We start from the raw sequence: 23,302 nt of genomic DNA, 5'->3' as shown, positions 1-23,302 counted from the left end.
AATACAGGGCCTGATCCAGATCTAACAAGAACTTATGGAGGATTTCCTGCTGACCACAGCAGGCTTTCAGCTGGGCTTTGCTGTTACAGAACTGAGAGGAGATACTGCTCTTTGAGACAGATGGATCACTACCTAGAGTTAGCCCAAATTTAAAAAAAAAATTCTCTCTTACACTAAAGGTCTATTTAATACAGCACCCAATGTGTCCTCCACTCTCTGCTGCTAGACCACTTCTTTGCCAGAAGAAAAAGGAACAAGACTTTTAGAGGGAAGCAACCTCTCCAGAGAGAAGGCCCAGTTTGTGCTATTAGCCAAGACCAGCTGAATTCCCCCAAAGAACCAGAGGCATCCAGAGACTAGGGCTGCATGCAGAGTTGGGAAACTGAACAGCACGAATCATATGTACATTTTGGTCTGATTTAGTGCCTTGAAATTCCCAGATGGGGAAAAGCTGCAGCTTCCCCAAGTCTCTGCAGAGCTGATACCATCAGATTTGGCTTGCTCAGAAAGAACCCCAGCTTCATGGAACAGTGTTGGCACGTCTCTTTCTGACACATTGATGTACATTATGTGCAGCACCCTTTCCTCCTGCTGACATCTTCCAGCTGCAGGGCATTCTCTCTCTGCCTGTCTTCTTGTGCTGTCAGCAACCTGGAACAAGCAGCACAGATGAACAACACAACCTGCTTACTGAGATCTTCCTGCCAAGGCATTTGGCTCAGCCTTTTGCTCCCCATCAGCCAGGGACACTTAGAGTTGTAAAAAGTGACTGGCTCAAAGACAGGACCTCTCTGGAAGTTGGGCTAGATAAAACCACACATAGAAAATGAGCACGAATTTCCAGGGAACAAGGAAAGAAACTGGACACATACAATAGGGGACAGCATGGCTTAGTAGTCAGAGCACCAGACTGGGGCGTGAGTGGCCTATGCCTTATTCCCAAGGTCCCACACTGATGGCAGAATCTCAGCTGTTTGCTTCACCTGTCAGACCATCTCTGGCAGCGGCATGGTAATAAAACACACTGAAGGCATATGCTATGGCAGACATGATTTACCTACCAAGTAAGTAAATCATCCCAGCTAAGTCCTGCTGTGAATTTAACAGAGATGATGCACCAGGAGGTAAAAAAGATAAAAGAAAACAAGAGGATATTCTCCTTGCAAAATTTCAAAGACTTTTTTCAAAACTACTTGTTTTCTTAAAAACTAAAAATCTTAGAGCAAACTTCTTTCAGCCTTACAAAATGTCAGATCTCCATTTAAAAATATTGCCACCAAAATATCACATTCTGTATAATGCTTAATAAGATAAGGAAGATAACCCTTAGAAATGCATGCAGTCTTCAAACTGGAAATGCCAACTTAAATTCTGGGATAGTGCACAAAGTTTTTTGCAATGAAATATTCAAATTAAACTCCCAATATTTCAATAGCCAGCTCTGACAGATGAAGCTTTGCAGGCAATAACGTCCCATCTACACTTGGTGCTCTCCTGGAACAGGAGACAAGGACTTGGAGTCAGGGGGAAGAGCACGTTGCTCCATGTCTTTCTTGTGACATGGCAGAAAGCCTGTCTCTGACAACCTCCTCTTCTTGCCCATTCCTCAGGAGACCCCACACCAGTCACCTACAGCTGGGGAAATACCCCGGGGCAACTGTTCCCATGCACTGACCTGGCCATGTGCAGCATGGGCTCCATGATGTTATAGCCAGTCATCGCGCTGCACTCATAGAAGACAGCCTTGTATTCCTGTCAGAGCACAGCAAGCATCCATGTTGGCTGCCAGCTCTCGTCCCGCTTCATCCACAGCCCTGGGAGCGGGGCCACCCCCACCGCCAGGAACTCTGCCGAGAGCAGCTGGGTCCAGGAGGGTGGCTGTTACCGCCCTGCTGGGGCACACACCCTGCTCACCAGCCTGGGCAAAGGAGATGCTTTTTCAGCATTGGGGGCCCAGCCAGAGTGTCCAAAAGGAAATGCTGGGGGAGTTATTCGTGAAGAGAAAACGCCTGCCCAGGGTACTTGGATTGCCTTACCGTTGTGCTGTGCAGTCCAGAAGATGGGGAACACCTCTGACACCCTGCTTTCTCCCACCCAGAGGCCAAGGTACTAGTAAGCATGCAGGTGCAGAGAGTGAGGAAGGAGGCAGGATGGTTTTGCAGAGCATGCCTTAGGGAAGTCCTCAAATAGGAAAACAGCCATGCATCCTCTCCTCAGAAAGAGTGAACATCATGGTTAAGGAGGCATCAAGCCTCAAGAGAGACGTAAGCATGCCTCAAGGGCCACTATCTCCCACATGCTGGCCACAGCCTCATCCTCCCTGGTACCAGAAGGACCTCAATACATGTCTGCATTGGAGAAATGAGGGGCGGGGAGAGGGAAGGTACCATAATGGGAAATAGCTCCCAGAAGGGCTTCCTGCCAGCAGGCTGCCCTCCTCACAGCTGGAGGGAGGCTGCAGAGTAGGTCGAGCAGCAGAGCACAGAGTCACACCTTCGCCAGCCTTTCTCCCTCCACCTTGGGCACATTTCGGGTCTCTCTTTGCACAGCATCCATTTTATTTCCAAGCAGAAAGACCACTGCTCCATCATCGATACCTTCCTGCAAAAAGAAACAGAGTAAAGCACCCTAGAGGTGCTCCCTCAGCTGAGGGAGGAAAAGATCTTGGAGCAGATCCTGTTCCAGCTCATGCAAACAAGACCTTCAGTAGCAGCAGGATCAGGCCCTTTAGCTCATTAAAGGGCCATTTCTCAAATAGCCCCAGGGATTTTTGGAAGAAAACTTAAACTATGGGAATGTATTTCAAATGTTTGGTATGTACAGCTGGCATACTGAGAGAGGCGAGACAGGACATAAGTTCCTCTCTGGGAAATAACAAGCCCAAAGAAAGGAGTTTGTCCCACAGACTGTTGAGAATTTAAGTTCAGTCAGAGCCTCTTATTAAGTTCAATTATTTTTATGTGTATGTGCAGTACTATTTGCCTGATGTGCTGTCCTAAACTCAGCCATCCCTTGCTGCAAATCTACTGGCCAAGCAAGCTAAGAAACTTTCAACTCTTGTATAGGATGTCTGTAGGAACTGTTATTCCTAGGCGATTCCTGGAGCCCATTACCTTTTCTAAAACTCCCTCTAGTTCTACTGACTCACTGGAACATCACCAGAGTAAGAATTACAGAACAGGGCTCAAAGTCATTTCCACACTTGACTGCACTGGGTGACTTAGAGTACGTGAACGGCTTCAAAGCAAGATAAATACTAAGAGGGGGAAAGGAAAAGAAGATCAATTATTAAAAGTTACAGATGTTGGGTGCTTTGATTTTCTTCTTCTTAACCTTCCTGAAAGGAGCCTGATTTTCAGAGGATGGTTAGTTTTGAAAATCTTAACCCTGGATCTTTTAGGGTCCAAAGAAATAGCTAAGTGGGTTTTTTTTACCCCCAAGAGGCCTGTGGAAGCTAATAATATTAGAAACTTCCAAACTATGCTTATTCATTTCACTTAGATCTTCATTTTTGAGACTTAGCACAACCAAAACAAAACCACCCTTGACAATTTCCCTTCAGCTCTGAGTCACCTATATGCAATTTATTTAAATTATACAGACAGGTATTTTCGTCTCCCCTCTCAGGTAAAAGCCTCTCTTTTATCAAGAATTTGGAAATAAAAATCAGGGGAAGAGACTACAGTATTAATATATAGTGACCAAATAAAGAAGAAAGGAGAAAAAAAAAATCAACTGGTAAAGTTGAAGCAAATGAGGAAAAAAAAAATAAGGTATTACTAATATTTCAGTTTCATCTAGAAATCTCGAAGCAGAGTCAAGATGTGATCGTGTGAAGCACTGTGTGTGCCTGCTGCAAGTCTGAGCCTAAACGCATGAGGGCCATCTCCCTTTCAGTGCACAGGCTAGACACCAGGAAATCTCCTTGCCTGAGTGCAGGTGTGACATGACCACATTTGGGAGATGCTGCTTAATAACATACGCTACTGTTTTGGCAGGTCCCACCACCTTCTGCCATAAAAACAGCTGTCCCTCATTTAATGAGCTACCACAGGCTTTGGTATGTTCAACGAGAAGCCCCTGGTCCCAAACTGACTACCGCAGGCAGTACCCATAGCATCTGCTTTGATAATTCATCTTCCAAAGGTCAATAGGACCTCCCAGGGCATCACAGAATATCACTTCCAGACCAACTGTTGGATCTGGTCTGGAGTAAGGCAGCGGCAGCACCACCAGCCTTAGAGAGCCGAGGCCCCACTCTTACCTGGACGCTGCTCATCCAGTTCCGCACCGCCATGAAGGAGCATTCAGCTGTAATGTCGTACATCACAAGAATCCCATCCGCCTTCCGGAAATACTGCTTGGTAATGCTCCGAAACCTGAGCCCAAACAAAACCAAAGGCACTCTCAGAACCATAGCTGTGACAAAAACCAGAATGGGATTATCTGTTTTTTAGTGCAGGCTCTCTGCAAGGCCTGGCAGCCCCTGTGTGCAAGATATGTCCCCTGGGGCTGGTGTGTACAGACTGGTGACAGACAGGTCTAGTACTTGCACCTTTGAGGCAGGCCTGGCAGCCATGAGTAAGCAGGAGTCATTCCAAATGCATGGTGCTGAGAAAGCAGAAAGGAAGACAATTGCAGGTCAGGAGGAAGGAAACAGAAGAGTCCATTTTGGTGGGATAGAAAAAGGTAATTGCCTGTAACAAGGGAAATGGATGGGAAAACCATGACCATTCTCTAGAGTCTGGAAGAATCTGCAGACTAAGCTGCACCACAATATAAACTAGGCATGCATAAAGTCTGCCCCACTGCTGCCAAAACAGCAATTAAGATCTCAGCATCAATACAGTGTGTTTCCACTTTTAAATCTAAAAAGCAATGCCATCATACATAAAATCAGCAGTTAGACACAATTTCCAGAAGAAACTCCCACCAGACATCTACTTTGCCCTGTGGGTACCAGTTAGAATCACAGACTTGCATTTTGGGAATAAATTCCAACCAAAAACAAACAAGCAAACAACGTTAAAATTTGTAAGCAGTTTGCGACAAGGCCATGATATAACCACATGGATGGCAAACTGATGGAGTTAAATGCAACACGAGTACTGAGATCTCATTAGAGAGCTGTGTATTTCAGCCCTGCACAGGATAACAAGCTCTCCTATTAAGAGGCAAGAAACCTACAGGAAGTAGTGATCCTCTTGAACTCTTCAGATGATTGCCTGAAGCCTGTTCTTTCTCACTACAATAGCAGCATGGCATTCAGGCAACTACCCAACTGACAAAGCACAGACTCTGGCAGTCAGGGTGCACCTCTGGAACTACAGGACAGGCTAGATGCTCCAAAAGAAACCACAAACGTAGCATGCACTGGTCTCAGGGAAGTCACCAAGGAGTTCTCCTTGCACATTCCAAGTGGTTTCTCTCTCTCTTCCATAGGATATTCATAGTTGGACACCTCCAGTTAGAAGTAATTAATATTTCTTGAGGGGTAAGAAAAGCTTTTGCTTATTCCCAGGTCTCCTATTCCGTATCAGCATTCAGCCAAGTTCTTTCTTGCAAGTACCAGGTCTGCACGGTCTAGCTGACTGATGTAGACAGCATCATTACTCTGTTGGCACAGTTCAGGATTATAATATTCCCATGGCCTTGGCTGCCTCCTGAAGGCCTGCCCCCATAACATATTTAGCTCAAAATACCCAGTACTTATTTTTGCCAAGCTCTTGAGATGAACAGCCCCCTTGAAAGAGCTTTTCCTCTTCAGCTTCAAAGTGCATGCTAAATAACGTCTAATTTACATGGAGGCAGTGGTGGGCCTTCATCTCGAGCAGCAGATGAGGGTCAAGTGTGATCTCTGCTACTCTGATCCTCACCAACAGTGCTGGTAACATCTAGTGATGGCCCAGGCTTTTGAAACTAGAGGCCTTCAAATGCAGAACCTGTATTCACTGACACAAAAAGTTACACTGCCCCTCTACCAAGGATTATCACTTCCATGAATCTGCCAGCAGAAGGGACAGTGGAAGGGGCCAATAACCTCACTGAAAGAGTCCAGCAGGGTAGTTGAAATCACCTTCCCCACAGGCCAAGCTAATTCAGCTGGCTTTGTCTAAATCAGACTTTCCACTCTCTGAATAGCAACTGGTGGTGAACCGCTGGGGACAGCAGGAGCACAACCGAATCTGAGAACAGTGTGTCTATCCAGAGCCTTTATTTTTACTCTAATCTGCAGCCCTGTCCTGCAGCTTTTCCCAGAAGCAGGCTGATGCAGGAGAGCTTTGAGAGCTAGAGAAACTTCAAACCTCACACCATACAGTAGTTTATAGATAGACTACCTGAAACCACAAGCATGCAGGTCAGATATATGGAAAACTAATTTTCCGTCAGTCCTCACAGCAATCTCCTGAGGCCCTGCTTCACAGCCACAGCTTCTAGAAATCTCTGAAACAGACCTTTGCTGCAGGTTCAGCACTGGATTAGCTGCTGTGACCTCTCTGGTCCTTCTGAAGCTAACAGTCTTCCCAAAGACAGAAATGAGGTGCACACACTCCTTCCCTTTCCTCCTGTTTCCTATGCTGAGCCTGGCAGTAGGGCATCCTCAAAGAAATTGCTTACCTTTCTTGTCCAGCTGTATCCCACAGCTGTAAGGCAACCTGGGTGTTATCCACCATAAGACTCTTCACCTGATAATCAATACCTGTCAGGAAGGTAACAATGGTCATAAAACAGGATGGGGAGAGAACAGGTTGCCATTGCAATGGCCAGAATCAACACTATTTAATTCAGGGACATTGCAAGATTGATTTGAAATTGAGAGGGAACATCTTTACCTTTAGTTGGGCTAAAATATGGGCAAAGAGCATGTGTCCAGGCTGCCTTTCCCACCCTTCTTAGCCAGATGAGTCAGGAACTCTGTTACTCACCAATGGTTGCATTGAGTTCAGCCAAAAACCTGTCATAGCAGAAGCGGTGGATGAAGGAACTCTTCCCAACGCCTGAGTTCCCTATAAACACCACTTTAAAAATGCAGTCTGGGAAACAGCTGGCTGGTTCCAGTGCCTGGAGCTACAACGGGAGAAAGGGATGCAGTTTTGAAAAGCCCAGCTGCAGACTGTGCTTGGATTTAGTAATTGCACCCCTGAACTATAAACCTATGGAGCTGGAGTTAGGAAAAGAATCAGAAACTCTCAGGTCCTTGATAGCAGGTGTTTGAGGGAACCCCAAGTAATTACACTCACCCTGGTTTCAGTGCCAACAGGCTGTTCTCTAGGAGGCAACAAAGCATCATCTAATCCATCTGTATTTTTTCTGTCAGCATCACCCTTCAAAGTCATCTTCAACCACTCAGCATCTGCTGCCAATGACCATCTCTCCTTGTCTCTGCTCTTCTCTCCGAAGTTTGTGCTGCCTCCTTCTCCTGTCTTCAGCCTTGTCCTGTTGCCTGGGAAGTATTTATAGTTCTTCCTGTTGGGTTCTTCCACAGCCGCATCCACTGGGAAGGTGAAGGGAAGGTCCACAGAGGCCAGTTGTCTGTGTTAAAGCCCATAGGCACCACAAATAGGGTGGGAGAGAAGGGGGCAAGGGGAAGAGGAGGAGGTTGCAAATTCCCAAAACAACCAATGTGATCCAGTTAGTGCATATGCAGTGCTTGCAGGAACTCTACTTCATACATACACTCCCCATACTCCCTGTGACTGAGGCATCAGCAGCACCTCTAGGGAAAGAGAAACAGCTCACCTAAGCTACACTGTACTCACATGTGCCGACATATATTTCATTAATTTTAATAAAAATTCCCACATTCCATATTTTTCAAGGATTCTTTGCCTCCCATTTCCCCCAGTACTGAAAAATGAGGCAAAGCATACCAAGGCAGCAACAGGAAAAACCTTTTTTTTTAAAAAAAAAAACACCACCCCCACCACCCTCCCCATTTTCTTACCAAATCCAACACCAAAAGGTAACAAAGGTTTTGAGGTTAGCAAGAAGGGTTTTGACTGCATGCTGGGTGGGCAGGGCTGGCTAATGGTCATTGGGAAGCCACACGCAGTGTGCACGCATGTTACTGCCCTTTGCTGAAGGCACACAGCCATGCTTCAGGGAACAAGCCCATCACTTCCAAACACTGCTGTAGCAGAGTCTTGCTGAGTTTAGGCAGCAGAAACCTGCTACAAGTGTGCAAAGTGCAGTGAACATGCTCACACCAGGGTCACTTTGCCTGGTGTCGGCTCTGCTCTGGCCTGCATCTGCACCTAGCCTGAGGTAAGGGAGCCAGGACGTTTATTTTTGCAAGCTTCTAACCAGCTGTGGTAGTGTGGAGTAGGTGTTGCACTGACTGTACCTACACAAAAGCAGGCTGATGCACTTTGCTCATGGGGGTAGAGCTGACATGGTTAAGTGGAAGAATAATCTTCAAAACAACAGCTAGAATAACCAATTTAAACTACTGGAATCATTGCTGAGAAGCAAGACAGCATCTTAGCTCTACCTTGGCTTTCCATAGTTAAAGAACTAGACAAAGGGAGTGAGAAAGCTTAGAACTCAACTGAATGGCTTTATCCACCACAGATATCTACATTGCCTTAATTGGCCAACAGATTGCATTTGGAAGCAAATTAGAGAGGCTTACTACAGTCAATCTCTTCAGAGGCAGCACATCCCACCTCTCTCTGCAACATTTTTCTCTTGCTACTAGTGCAGGAATCAAGGCAACAACTCTTCTCACTCCTCCAAATACACCCCATCAGGGCTGCAAAACTCACCCATGCCTAAACTTTTTCCATGAAAGGGAGCTCACATTCCTGGTCGTCATCCCTGCATCTACCCCAAATGCCAGCCCAGAGCCAGGCCAGCTGGAACCTCTCTCCATGCAAAATAGACACATCCTCCCAGTCTCAGGCTCTGGGGAACAGCCTCCAGCTCTCAGGGCTGGCAGGAGTCACAGCAATGAGGGGCTGAGATTCAAAGGCATCTTTGAGAAAGTGGGAGGCAAGGGACAAACACAAAACTTTCTGAACAGTGACTTCAGATCTAATGGATTCTATTCATGTTTCTCAAGCAATGTGGTGTGACACAGCACTGGGACAGAGACAGGATCAACAAATACCTCTCTCCTTTTCACATAACCCTCTCTGCCAGACTTCTCCACCTGTTAAGCCTTTCCAGTGGGTTTATGCCAGCAGCAGCTAGCAGAATCTTTGCAAGAAGTAGCTGATGGGGCAACTTGATTGTCTGATCCCATGGACAGAATGTCTGCTAGTCACACAGCTATGACAGAGCTCTGCCTCAGACCTATCTAAGCAACCTCCCAGCCTGGGCTCAAGAATCAGCCCTGTTCCACAGTTTACCTGGTTTTCCATCAGTCCATGAGCCAGGCTTTTGGCCACTACTGATGTGCTGGTCACACAACCAGTTTGCAAGGACTGATTCTTAATGCCAGCACAGTTCAGGCAAGCAGGCGTACATGAGTATTGAAACCACTGTGCAGTCTGCATGTAGGGTGAAAAAAAAAAAAAAAAGGTCTTGGTCACACAGACATGTTCACCTGCCTTGGCTGAAGGGGAGGCCTGGTGTGCCAGGTAAGCATCTGCATAGGTGTGGAAGGAGAAGGGTAGGATGAACCCACCTGGAGCCGCGCCCTCTCCTTGTGGCTTTCAGCTGCCAGAGAGAACACTAGCCTTGTGCAACTCCTGCCCTCTCCCATGACCCAGGGATATGGGCTCTGGCACAGGATGCCAGTGGACAGGATTGCTGGCCAAGGAGGAACTGGCACACTTGGGAGATGATCCAGTCATTTTAATGGAGCTGCCTGACTCGATCAGAGGCAGCCTTTGTGACTCCCACGCTATGAATGCTCCCATCGCTTTTGATGGCATTTCGGTTTGCTCCCCCATTGCTACATGTAGAAGCAGCCCAGAGGGGAGCCACCCTGCTGTGGAAATTAGCTAGCAGTATCCTCAGCTTCTCACTGAGCCAACACCACCTGATACCAAGAGACAGCTAGAGCCACAGTCAAGCTGCACCCCCCACCATGCTCCCAAAACCAGCCAGCACCAAGGTGGGAAAACCAGACACAGGGCACAGCTTGACTGACAGGATACTCCAGTGGGCACAGACTGACACCACAAACACAACACAGATGCCCATCTAACCGTCTGACCGGCTTGTCATCCAGCAGGTAACTGCCTAGCACTGACCCTTTCTTCAACAGGAGCTTTCTGCTCTGAGGTGCCTGGAATTTGAAGAGAAAAGGAATGAAGAATGTGATTAGGATCCAGGAACCTGACTAGCCCCAGTTCAACCACTTGCCACCCATGCAGATTGCTTCAGGAAGGCAATACCAGAGCCCTGGCAGCCCCACACCATGCAGCAGTGCCCTGCTGGCAGGCTTGAACAGAGGTGAGCACAGGGCTTGCTTTTCTCAGTTCAGCTCATTTAACTCATGCAAGAAGGCATCACTATTGCTGCTTTCCCATTTGCAACAAAATCCAACAAAACTCATGGTGCCCCAAACTGAACTCTTCCTTTAGCCAGCCAGAGCTTTTATTTCTGTGGCTTGTTCTCCACTTGGTCTCACAGCTGAATCTCTTATTTCCCCACCTGCCTTCTTACTATGCTGATGTTTTGTGGGACAGACCAATTGCTCCTTCCTCAGAAGGCACTAGTACCCTCCTCCGCCACTGGTACTCACCCAGAGGTGCACATGGACCATAAGAAAGGAAGACCACCTCTCTGCAAAGGCCAATGCACATGCTCCGCTATACATGAATGTCCCTCTCCAAGCTTTCCTCCCACTTACCTCAGACTACACACTTCCTACAACAGTGTTTAACAGCTCCCCAGAAAAGCAGAAAGCAGGACAACTCCCCTTGCAACTCTCTTTCTCCCCTACAGCAGCTTTGTCATCCCCAGCAGAGTCAAAGATGAGCAACTTGCCTGAGATCATGCAGGAGACCCTGTGGCAGAGAGAGGATTGACCTGCCAGCTCCTCCAAATGCCACGCTAAAGTCTAGCCCTCCCCACTCCCAAATGGACTAATTGCTCTGGCTGCACACACAAAATACGAAGTGAGAGACAACATGGCAAGGTACCCACCACCTCAGCCTTGAAGGAAACGGAGGTGTACTAGCTCAGTAAGTCTGGAGATTTCTGACACATCCACACAAGTTATTTGTGGGGGTAAAGGTGGGAAAAGAAGTGTTTGTAGCCTGCCAGATCTGCCTCTGGCAGCAGTTTTGAACTGACCACGTGCAGACAGATCTGGACAGCTCTTCCTTTGTGCTGCCCACAGCCCAGGGGAGGACTACGAAGACTATTTATTTAATAACCCCTGGCTTATTTTAAAAGGCAAAAAATTTAAAAGCTGGTCTGTTGGAGAAAACTCCCAGGACACCTTTACCATAACAAAGCCTAACAAAAGGAGACACTCTGGATTCCACAAAGGACCTCACCCAACTAGGAACTTTGAGGTAAAAAAACAAACAAACTTTTTTTATTTATAAAACTGGTGTTCAGGAGACACTCTAGCCACAGAAGCAATCCAACACTGAGAGGCTCACAACTGTGGAGCGCATGTCTTCCAAGGCAAAGGACTGCCGAGTGCATACTGACTCTTTGGTCAACACTGACATCAGGCTGTGGTTCAGCCAACCAGTGGTTCTCCAGCGAGAATGGAGGAGGCAGTTTGCAGGGTTTGAGCAGGTTCACTCAAGGGCTCTCTCTAGACACACGGGAACAAGGAAATTGTGTTATAGCCCATGGGAACTGAGGCATGACCTTCAAGTCACCTGCAGTGCAAAGGGCCTTCCAGGCAATCTGCTATGGAACCACCCTACCGGGGGAGGAAACAGCCTGCAGAGTACGTACCTGGATAAGAAAGGAGAAACAACGGGGCATGTTTTGCCATTGGTTCTGCCATGCTTTATTGGCCTGCCACGTTTGTGTAACATTTGGCTTTTCACTGGGATGGTAAAGAGACAGACATGACATCACAGCTGTAAAACACAGTGGCAAGGATTCCACAACAGCAGCACACATACGAGCATTTTGGATGGGGAAGTTTCTAGTTTATCAGTGAAATACAAATACATGTGCAATGCAGTCAAACTCCCAAAACACTCTTCATGGTGAGCAGACATGAAATTTGCACTGTCAACATACAGCATGCAAGCATAACTCCATAGCTAGATGGGTCATGGGTGTGAAACTGAATCCGCTACCCCTGGGTTTTAAAAACACCCAGCAGTAGTTTGCACACAGGCAGAAACAGCCACACATTGTTATCTGACTCTGACACTGTGGCAAAACAGTGCCCCACAGTGCAGTGGGGCTAGGGTCTGTCCACCCTGGCAAGACCAAAGCTCTTATGAAGAGCAAGGTATTACGCTGGGCACTGAGAAGTGCAAAGGAGCAGCAGCTGGGTTGCTATCAGCTGCGTACAGCCCAACTCCTCCTTCCAAGCTATGAAAGAACCACTGTTCATCACACCTTCATTTCACGGAAATAACTAACACTAATAACTAGCACTAACAGAGGGTATCAAGGCCTTGGGTTTCTTTTTAAGCCTATAAAAGCAGTGATAGCCTCTGGCAGAGAGAGTGTCACACACTAAGGATCCCCATCAGAAGGCTAGACTCTTCTTTTTGCTGCTGCTGGGAAGCGTTGCTATTTTCTCTACCCCTTACAGTGGGACAGGCTGGACAGCAGATCTTCTGCAGGTGTATGATGATAGCAGCATCTCTGCAATCCCCTGGAGCCCTGCTTTCCTGCGGACTGAAATGGGAGTGGCCAACAAGATGTCCTGGCTGACCCAGGAAAACACCTTATTGCAATACAGGCTTCATCTGCTCAGCATGACCCAGGCTTGCCAGATGAGCAATGATGGTAGGAGGAGTTCACCCCGCTGCCCCCTCCCTACTGCCTGCACAGAGAGAAGAAAGTGGCTCCTCCGTACTGTGACTCTCTCTGCTAGGCTCCAAAGAGAGCAACTGCAACTGTCATGTTTCAGAGCAGCCCTGAGCAGGTCCTAGTGGGGTAAAAGGAGAGGAGAACAGAGTAGAAGCAGATAAGCTTTGCACGCCCAGAGGCACATACCTGAACCGTGGTCTCCACAGGCCACCCATCCCACCCACAGGAACCCAGAAGCTGATGAAGCACTACACACAGAAAGCAGAGAACAAACCACTTTCTTTGCCTGCTTGCACTGGACTCTGCTACAGAGTGACTGTGTTTATTATTTTTCTATGAGGGAGCAGGGAGCTCTGGTGCACACACACACCTAGCAGCTTTAAAATATATATATATATATATATATATATATATATATATATATATAAAAAAGTCTTCCTTCAGATTTCAGAAACACACACAGCAAGGCACACACACACCCCTCATCTCCATCCAAAACAGTTATTGAACTTATTTTACACAGTTGCTAGTCCACTTGGAGAACTCCAGCCTCTCCCCTAGCAAGGTATCTCATCCCCTAGCTGGGCACCATCCATGTGCTTCCTTCCATGTTCTCTTATGCACCAGCCAGAAAATCTCTCACAGCCTACCACTGCTTACCCTCACTGCAAGACAGCTACTTCCAGATCTTCAAGTGGGGCATGGTGGCAGAGCAGGGAAAGACACACGGTGGCAGGGAGGGGTCCAAGAATAGTGCAGAGCAGCCTTGCCACTGACATTTGGCAACACAAAGACTTTTTCATGAAAAAAGAATAAGATCACATATTCATACTTATCTTGGAGACTGGGGAAGGCCAGAGATGGAGTTGACTATTCCAGATGTCAGAGGCCCCCTGCTTTCTCCTAGCCCTTTGACACAAGGCTCACTGCTGCACCTCCACCCCAGCAGAGTTCACAGGAATGGGGAGCTGCCCCACATGAACATCTGAAAACATCTGCTACAAACTCAGAGAAACTCTGAAACCCTCCTATGCCCCTCCATGCCCCGTCAGCTGGCAGCACATCTGGGAATCCATCTTCTTCCTCACCACCCAGCTCCAGGGATGCATGCAGCTTCACTCCCCTCCTTGCATGTGCCCGGTGTCTGTCACAACGCACAGACCCCATGTGTGCAGCAGGCAGCACTCACTGCAGCCCTGCACGGGGCTGCGTGACAGTCACAAGCTAACACGCCTTGGGTTAAACCCAGGTAGCTGGCCACAGCAACCAGAGCAGCTCGTCTCTAGCACGGGCAGAGAGGTGCTGTGAAGTCTGTATTAAGCACCACATCAGGCCTCGTGAGCTCAGGTCATTGTCCCCCGTGGAAGTGACAGGCCCCTGAGTGGTAACAGCAACAGCAGCAGATGAAAGGAGGGTGGCTGGGAATTAGGATTTTCTTTCTTAGACTAACCAGCTTCTTGGCTTCAAAAGCATCTCGCTCATCTCGAAGTTTCTTGTTCATCTCTCTGTTCCAAAGGAAGACACAGGAGAGACACAATGAAGTACTCATTCAGAAATAAAGACCAACATTTGAAAGCTAGAACAGAAAAGGAGCTTGGGACACAGAAAAAGATGTTATTTATTGCCAGACATGTTGGGATTTCCATGTAACACAGCTCAGATAATGGGCTCCACATGGTCTCCTTAGCAGGAAGGACTAAATTCCTCCAGTGGAGGGATTACTTGGTGAAATAACACAGCCTGTACTCTGCCAGAGTTGGCCAGATTGCACAACTCTGTCTGGACCTAGAAAAACAAGCAGTGTCTGAGCACAGCTTGAATACACTCCTATAGCTTTCTGTGGGAGAAACAAACACAGTGCTTAAACCTCAGCCCCTTACGTGCATAAAAGCTCAGCACCTCCCCCAGCTCTGTTCGTACCTGAGGAGCTCCAGCTGCCGAAGGAGGCTTTGTTTCTCCTTCCGCATGTTCTTGGAGACTCTATACACATCCCTGGGCATAGGGGATTTTAAAAGGGGAAATAAATTAATAGGAGAGGAAATACTAAGATCCCTTTCTCAGAGACACTCCTCGTATTCTCAAAGGTAAGGGCCTGCTCTGTGCTAGGAGGATTCAGAGGAAGCAGCACGGCCACAGGAGCTGGGTTGGCTGGGTTGTACTCCAGCTCTCCCACTCTCCTCCAACGTGAGGGCAGGCAACTCATTTTCTCCTTTCACACTCCAGTTTCCACAGCTTCTAGAGATGGGAAGGATGCTCACTGCGATCTGGATCTGAAACATCCCAGTGTTTCAGCTAAGTATTGTTAGATTAAACCCAAAACCAGGAATGCAAGTGATTAGAAGAGTATCTGCAGGAACTTCATGGAGGCAATGGCGAACTGGAAAACACATGGAGCAGAAGCCTCCTTAACGCTGAGGAATACCTGTATTTTTTACAGTGCTTTTACAGCCAAATATCAATGAACATATTCACTTCCCACTAAAAGCAGGTGGGAGGTAACAATATCACTCCCTGTTTAGGCCCATAAGACCACTAGGGTGCTATTTCTTTTCCTCAAGAAGAGACAAGCAATCCTCTGATGAGACCAAGGTTCTAATTAGAGATCCTTTTTCATCAACTACTTGCCCACCTTTCCTCTTGCCCACTCTTCCTCTTCACCCTTGCCCACCCCGCCTGGGTCCCTGCCCATTCCCACCTGTCCTTCTGCTCTTGCTCAAGCTGGGCCTCTTTCTGGAGCTTCTGTAATTGCCCCTTTACTACCTCCAGCTCCCATCTGCTTTTCTCCAGCTCTTCCAGCAGGTTTTCATTCAGGTGTCGGAGCCTTTCATTCTGCACACGGGTCTCCAGTTGCTCTGAGTTCAGAGACTGTAGCTGATGTTCCAGCTGCAACAGAGAGAAGGAGGGGTTAAACACAAGAGAGGAAGGGGTTTGTGCTACAGTCATGCCTGTAAAAACAGGCTGAAAAGGCAGATGTAAACAATGAGGTGGAAGGGAGGTAAACACAACTGAGGTCTACAGGACCACCAGTGGCATCGAGAAAGTGAACTGGAAGCAATTATTTCTCATCATGCCAGTAGTGGAGAGCAAGCAATGCAATTAGGCATAGCTGAGGAAGCGCTTCAGGCAGCATGAGGAGCTTGCTGCTATCAGGCACTGTAGAGATCAGAGTACAAATGAGGGTCAAAGGAGGACTGGAAAAATTTGGGTAGAAGCAGGGGTGTGTCTGTTGGGACTTATTAAGCAGAGTTGTTGAAATGTATCCTTTAGTTTGGGAGCTTCCTGAGCCCATGGCAGCTGAAAGAGGGATATATTGAGGTGCTGGGGGTATCTCACACTACATCTAGAAAGTCAGGTGATTGGGTGGCCTTTACTACCATTGGAGACAGGACCTCAGGCTAGAGATGCTGTTTAAATGCCATTGGGGCACAGTTGCACTCTAGACAGCCCAATTCCAGCACAACTAACAAGCCTGATTTGGGAAGTTCAAAGCCTGCTGTCATGTACTCAACCAGTGACGTGATTCCTCACAAATGTTTGGTGTAGTCTGGGAAAGAGTCAAAGACAGATGCAGCAGTCGAACCTGGCCATCTCAGATGACAAGTAGGGCATCTCAAGAAGGATCATACTGACACTTCAGTATCTAGCCAGCCATACCAGCTAACCAAGGCCCTATGCTGAAGCTGGTGCTATGCAGAAATTGTGGTAACCACCTGAGAACTTACATCACCAAAATGAAATTATACAATCCATGCTTCCAACCAGAGGAGAGCACCAGGAGCCAGTTCTGACCAGCATAATAGGTAGCAGGGTCAGCTTCCACAAGGTTCAAGGCTAGATGGCTGTGTTAGAGACAGCAGCACAAGCAGAACACAGGACAGGAGATCACAATTCCTAAAAGTCCCCGAAAGTGTTGAGTACAGAGGCAAGGTTAGCCCTTTAAATACCATGTGTGACAACTTCTTGCCACCAGCGACAAGGCTGGTGAGGGGCCTGGAGCACAAGTCTTATGAGGAGCAGCTGAGCGAACTGGGGCTGTTTGGCCTGGAGAAAAGGAGGCTGAGGGGAGACCTTATCGCTGTCTACAACTGTCTGAAAGGAGGTTGTAGCATGGAGGGTGTTGGTCTCTTTTCCCAAGCAGCAGTTGATAGGACGAGAGGAAACGGCCTCAGGTTGCACCAGAGAAGGTTCAGATTGGACATTAGCAAAAATTTCTTCACAGAAAGGGTTGTGAAGCAGCGGAACAGGCTGCCCAGGGAAGTGGTGGAGTCACCACCCCTGGAGGTGTTTAAAAGGCATATAGATGAGGCTCTGAGGGACATGGTTTAGTGATAGATTTAGGTTATAGTTGGACTTGATGATCTTAAGGATCTCTTCCAACCAAAATGATTCTATGCTTCTATTCTGCACCTTCAGATAGACTCTCAAAGAGAAAGTAAAGCAGGACACTGTGGCACAAGATGAAGTGCGTTTTTTTCTTGCTACCCTGCCCTCTGCCAGCACACGCATACAACAGTCATGAGCAGGAGTGAACAGAGCTGACCTTTCCTAGGTTTCTTGAAACACAAGCCCCACGTCTCTCCTCGCTGAGGCTACAAGCACAAGTCACATCCAGCTTTGTCTGCAGACTTCCAGTCCTTCGGACATCAGGGAAAATTTGAGCGTGACCACATATGTTGAGAAGTGGAGTTGAGACTAAAAACCAGAAATGTCTGCCCACAGCCCTTGGATCTTTCAATAAGCCAGGGGACAGGCTTCAAGTAAAGCACACATGCCCCTCCTTAAGAAATCTCTATCACAGCTTTTTGTTTGTTGTCTGTACTTGAAAGCAATACCATAGAATAGCATGATCACAGTACTGGTCTTACACCACAAGAGGGACCTGATTATCCATGTAACTCTGAGGCTTGTACTAAGCTAAGAATATCAGAAATGGCCATTCAAGTAAGAATAAGTGTCCGTGTAGCTCAGTACTCTGCCTTCGCCCATGACAAGAGGAGATGCTACGTAGGAAGAGCATGCCTGGACACCTAACTATGGTCCATTCCTTTCATACATCCCCAGCATCGATGGTCCCCAGACTAGGGATGATAGAGGCCACATCCCTGACTGTTCCTCCTTTTAATAAACATTTGCAAGCCTGTTGTCCATTTTTTTTGTCCAATCTGTTTTTGAACTGCTCAGCACTAATCTCTGTGTAAAGAAGTATGTTCTTCTATTTAAAATTCATACTGGTCTCATTGAGTGTCCCTCATCTTTGCTGTTGCAGGATTTAGGGAATAACAGTTCTATATGGACCTTATCCACTACCTTCCCAAGTCCATAAAGCTCACTTATATCTTCCTTCAGTCTCTTCCTCTGCAAAATCAAGTCTAAGCTTTCCTAGTTTCTCTTCCTAAGGTAGATGCTCCATTTCCTTAATCATATTCGTTCTCTATAACTTCATACTCAAGAAGGACACAGTGGAGTTAGAGGAGACCAGAACTGCACACATCAATTGAGGCATATCAAGGGTGTGGGCAGCAGGAAAATTACATCCTCTGTCTTATTCTCAATATCCTTCCTGATGGCACCTAAGTTTTGCTGGCTTTTCCAGCTGCTGCACAACGAGCTGATGATTTTGGAGAAGTGCTGTTTCATCTACATCACAGCTAGGTATCCAACTTGGATCCACCCAGTCACCAGCATCTTACAGGTACCTCCCATGACTTGTTTCTGTGGGGGTCTCAGTTCTTCAGACAAAAAGGAAAAAGACATCCAGAATCGACAATCCCATACAAACATCCATGCCAGGGCCAGCAGGCTAAAGGGAAGTTTCCGCTTTGTTCGTTTCTGTGACTGGTTAATCAGTATGCCATTAGGTGCTGAAATGCAAATATACAGTAGGTACAGCTCTAAGTGTCACAGAACTGCTCACTCTGGGTTATTTTGGAGCAGTCAGAAAACACAAATTAGAGAAATTTGGCTCTTTTATGTCCATAGGCAGCTTTCTTACACACCACAAAAGGTTCCAAACTCAAAACTTCCGAATTTTTACTCCATCTTCCTTGCCAAATAGTTATTGTAAAACTGATAGGAAGATTGTGCCAAAAGAAAACACAGGAGATAAGAAAATGCACGGCCAAAACATTCACATGAAGACATTACAGTTGAAGACAAACCAATCACTTGACAAACCACTTCAATACCTTCAGAGACAGGAGAAAGCTAGACTGACTAGTACCAGATTTGCTAGTACCAACCCTCAGCAGATGAAAACCATTCTCTGTCAGAAAGGACCTTAGCAGAAAGACAGTAGAAAGAGACGTGCTTCTATAGAAAGGATTTGGGTCCTGTTACCTTCTTCTGGTGGGAGAGGATTTTCTCCAGGTCCTGCTCTTTGCTGCGCAGTTCCTTCTGGAGCAGGTTACTCCTGTCACGTCTCAGTGCTTCCTGCAGAGGTAAAGATACACAGCTGTGCATGCAGCACCCAGCATGGTAAGAGCTGTTCTTTAGCCACATGAGTCACTACCTCTGCTTCAGACCAGAGAAAGTTTGACTTCAACCAAGAGAGATGAAGTACCTGGCAGATCAGCCTCTCCCTTTCTGCTTTGATCTGTTGCTCCATTTCTTCATAAAGGCACCTGACTTCTCGGTCATGGTCTGTCTCCTTCCTACAAAAGGCAGAGTGCACACAGGTCAGGAGAGAGAAAAAGAATACAGAAAGAAAACAGGAGAGGAGGGTGGAAACAGATTCCCACTAACAACCATAAGGCATTGTCGTAGTTTAGCCCCAGCTCTCCCCAGCCAGCAACTATTATAAAACCACATACCTCTCACTCACCCCTGCCCCATCCCCAGTGGGATGGGGAGAAGAATCAGGAAATCAGTGCGGGGGAAGGTCATGGAACAGATCATCCTGAGTGCCATCATGTGGCACACACAAGACAACCAAGCAATCAGGCCCAGTCAGCATGGGTTTATGAAAGGCAGGTCCTGCTTGACCAGCCTAATCTCCTTCTATAATGAGGTGACCCACTTAGTGGATGAGGGAAAGGCTGTGGATGTTTTGTACTTAGACTTCAGTAAAGCCTTTGATGCCATTTCCCACGGCATTCTCCTGGAGAAGCTGGCAGCTCATGGCCTGGATGGGCGTACTCTGCGATGGAGAAAGAACTGGGTGGATGGCCAGGCCCAAAGAGTTGTGGTGAACAGAGTCAAATCCAGTTGGCGGCCGATCACAAGTGGTGTTCCCCAGGGCTCAGTATTGGGGCCAGTTCTGTTTAATCTCTTTATCAGTGATCTGGATGAAGGGATTGAGTGCACCCTCAGTAAGTCTCCAGACGACACCAGATTGGGTGGGAGTGTTGATCTGTTGGAGGGTAGGAAGGCTCAGGATCCCAGAGGGATCTGGACCAGCTGGATAGTTGGGCTGAGGCCAATTGTATGAGGTTCAACAAGGCCAATTGTATGAGGTTCAACAAGGCCAAGTGCCAGGTCCTGCACTTGGGTCACAACAACCCCAGGCAGCATTACAGGCTTGGAGAAGAGTGGCTGGAAAGCTGCCTGGAGGAAGAGGACCTGGGGGTGTTGAACAACAGCTGACTGAACATGAGCCAGCAGTGTGCCCAGGTGGCCAAAAGGGCCAACAGCATCCTGGCTTGTATCAGGAATAGTGTGGCCAGCAGGACTAGGAAAGTGACTGTGCCACTGTACTCGGTGCTGGTGAGACTGCACCTAGAATCCTGTGTTCAGTTTTGGGCCCCTCATCATAAGAAGGACATTGAGGTGCTAGAGAGAGTGCAGAGGAGGGCAACGAAGCTGATGAGGGGCCTGGAGCATGAGTCATATGAGAGCAGCTGAGGGAACTAGGACTGTTTCCCCGGAGAAAAGGAGGCTGAGGGGAGACCTTATCGCTCTCTACAACTATCTGAAAGGAGCATGGCGGGTGTTGGTCTCTTCTCCCACGTAGCAAGAGACAGGATGAGAGGAAATGGCCTCAAGTTGCACCAGGGAACGTTCAGACTGGATATTAGTAAAAAATTCTTCATGGAAAGGGTTGTCAGGCATTGGAACAGGCTGTCCAGGGAAGTGGTGGAGTCACCATCCCTGGAGGTGTTTAAAAGGTGCATAGGTGAGGTTCTTAGGGACACAATTTAGTGCTAGATTTAGGTTATGGCTGGACTTGATGATCTTGAGGGTGTCTTCCAACTAGAATGATTCTATGATTCCACGAAAAGGCAAAACTCGTGGGTTGGGTTAAGAACAGCTTAACAGAACAGCAAATAAAGGGAAACGAACAAACACCACAATAACAATAATATTGAAAGAATATACAAAGCAATAGATACACAGTGCAGTCTCTCACCACGTGGTAATCATCCACCCAGTATCATCATTCGCCTTTTCTGAAGCAGCAATTGTGCATTCCCGACCACAGCCCATGCAGTAACCTTCTCCCCCTCCCCCACCCCGGACAACAGCTCATGCCTGACCCACAACAGCCCCGAACCACACAGTCCAGAGAGAACCGAGAGGGTTCCAGACAGCCCCGCCCCCAGCAGCAAGAAAGACAGAAGGTCCCACTGGCCAGCCTCCCTTTTATAACTGAGCATGACCTTCTATGGTATGGAATACCCCTTTTGATAGTTTTGGGTCAGCTGTCCTGGCTGTGTCATCCCCCCAGCTACCTGTGGACATTAACCCTATCTCAGCTGACCCAGCACAGGCTTTGAGTGGGATTTTAACCAGAACAAATGTTATGAGTGGGAACTGAAGCAAAACAAACCCATGGGGATCAGATCAAGATAAAGAGTCATTTTAATACAGCAAGAAAAATCTGTGTGTCCTGTAACCCACTCTCTCCTTGGATTTGAGGTAGCATCCAAGCACCAGCTGGTTCCTGAGAGCAAATGGCCGTGATGTTCTCCTTACCGCTTCAATGCCTGTTCCATAGACTCCTTCTCATGATTGACCTCCCTTACGTATGATGAAACACGCAACAGAAACTCTTCAAAATTAGATAAGAGCTCCGGACGCTCCTTTCGTAGCCGAGCCCAGAGGTCCCGAATCTCACGTGGACTGGAGCAAGCATATAAGAGAGAAGGAAAGCAAATGAGATTCTATGTCATCTTACGGACTGATATACCAACTCCAACATGGACTTGGGACAGACAAACTGCCCTTCTCCTGTGATGACCTCCATTACACCATCATAGGAAACAGGGAAATTGGATGGTGACAGAGCGTGCATGTGGAGTCAGATCTACTGCAAGGTTAAAATAAAGGAAGCCACCTGAAAGAGGAAAAGAAAAGTAATATAGGAAGCAAATCTGGAATGATTATTTTCCAAGTATTCAGCAATAACACATTTGGTGTCTAAACCAAGATTCAAACTGATGAACCTTCAGCAAATTTGCTGTGAGCTATGCTCAGGCAGAAAAATGTTATGGCCCAGAGATTTTAGCACACATCAGATAGGTGGTGTTCTCACATCAGGACTGTACTGGTGGTTTCTACTGTCCACCTCATTTATTTATTTGACAGGTTTGGAAGCTGAGACACAAAAAAAGAAGCAAATTTGCCCAGGCATTGCATCAGGATAATAATGGAGGAAGCCCTTGAAACCCAAAGTCTTCTTTTTCTTAACCTGCAATAATGATCACTGTTTTGGCATTTAATTTGTCACAACGTGAACACAGCATTTATAAGCTTACACTTTCCCAAAGAGACTTATAAGCCTGCAGACATCACTTCATGTTTCTTTTTAGAGAAGAGCTTTTTTTGTTTTGTTTTTAAACCCATGAGGTACTTTGGAGGAACTGCCTTGAAATATACAGAATCATTATGCCTATAGACCCTACAGACATTATCCAAATAGATATTTTTCTTTATCTATGTATTTGTTTCGCTTAATATTCTTTATGAAAAAAAAAAAAAGCTCTTCATTCCTCCTGCCACCATTGCGTAATAGCCTCCTTTTCCTGTCCCAAGTTGAAAAAGTTGCTAGCACTTCATCAAAAGTTTGTGGTTTAGATAAAAGAACATATTGAGTTCCGTTAAGAAACAAATCCATTTCTTTCTAGCAAAAACGGTGAAGATAGTTCAGATGCTTGCTCTGACCCCAATTAGGTTCTGTTATATATTACTTCTTTACAACAGCTGGTGTGGCGCAAAAGCACGACATGAAGTAGCTACCGAACTCATTGCATAAAACTGCAAGTAAGCGGTCAAAATAAAACACAGGATAACTCCACTTTAAGAACTGATGTTTCTCAAAGTAGAGTTATATACAGCAGAGACTGTTTTTCCAGAACAGTAATATGGCTTTTCACAGCGTCATCCTGTTATTTGAGGCATAACAGCTTTCCAGAATTTTTCAGGACAGGAGAAATTGTTTAGCATTAAAAGAAACATG

General features: G+C 46.9%; 1 protein-coding gene across 1 annotated transcript in view; it reads right to left on the bottom strand.

Annotated features, from left to right (window-relative positions):
* Positions 1 to 489: 489 nt before the first annotated feature.
* CRACR2B (calcium release activated channel regulator 2B) overlaps positions 490 to 23,302 on the bottom strand; it is a 48,569-nt gene continuing 25,756 nt past the window's right edge. The window contains exons 5-18 of the mRNA XM_065635024.1: positions 21,820 to 21,966; positions 19,469 to 19,559; positions 19,246 to 19,338; positions 15,605 to 15,792; positions 14,830 to 14,901; positions 14,360 to 14,414; positions 10,155 to 10,234; positions 7,242 to 7,533; positions 6,927 to 7,068; positions 6,619 to 6,700; positions 4,265 to 4,379; positions 2,494 to 2,601; positions 1,676 to 1,752; positions 490 to 651 (exon numbers count right to left, since the gene is read on the bottom strand). Coding sequence (XP_065491096.1) covers positions 567 to 651; positions 1,676 to 1,752; positions 2,494 to 2,601; positions 4,265 to 4,379; positions 6,619 to 6,700; positions 6,927 to 7,068; positions 7,242 to 7,533; positions 10,155 to 10,234; positions 14,360 to 14,414; positions 14,830 to 14,901; positions 15,605 to 15,792; positions 19,246 to 19,338; positions 19,469 to 19,559; positions 21,820 to 21,966 — 1,627 coding nt within the window. The 3' untranslated portion in view covers positions 490 to 566. The remainder of the gene's footprint in view (positions 652 to 1,675; positions 1,753 to 2,493; positions 2,602 to 4,264; positions 4,380 to 6,618; positions 6,701 to 6,926; positions 7,069 to 7,241; positions 7,534 to 10,154; positions 10,235 to 14,359; positions 14,415 to 14,829; positions 14,902 to 15,604; positions 15,793 to 19,245; positions 19,339 to 19,468; positions 19,560 to 21,819; positions 21,967 to 23,302) is intronic.

Source organism: Caloenas nicobarica, chromosome 5, assembly GCF_036013445.1.
Source record: "Caloenas nicobarica isolate bCalNic1 chromosome 5, bCalNic1.hap1, whole genome shotgun sequence".
NCBI lineage: Eukaryota > Metazoa > Chordata > Aves > Columbiformes > Columbidae > Caloenas > Caloenas nicobarica.
This window is presented reverse-complemented; position numbering and strand designations above follow the sequence as displayed.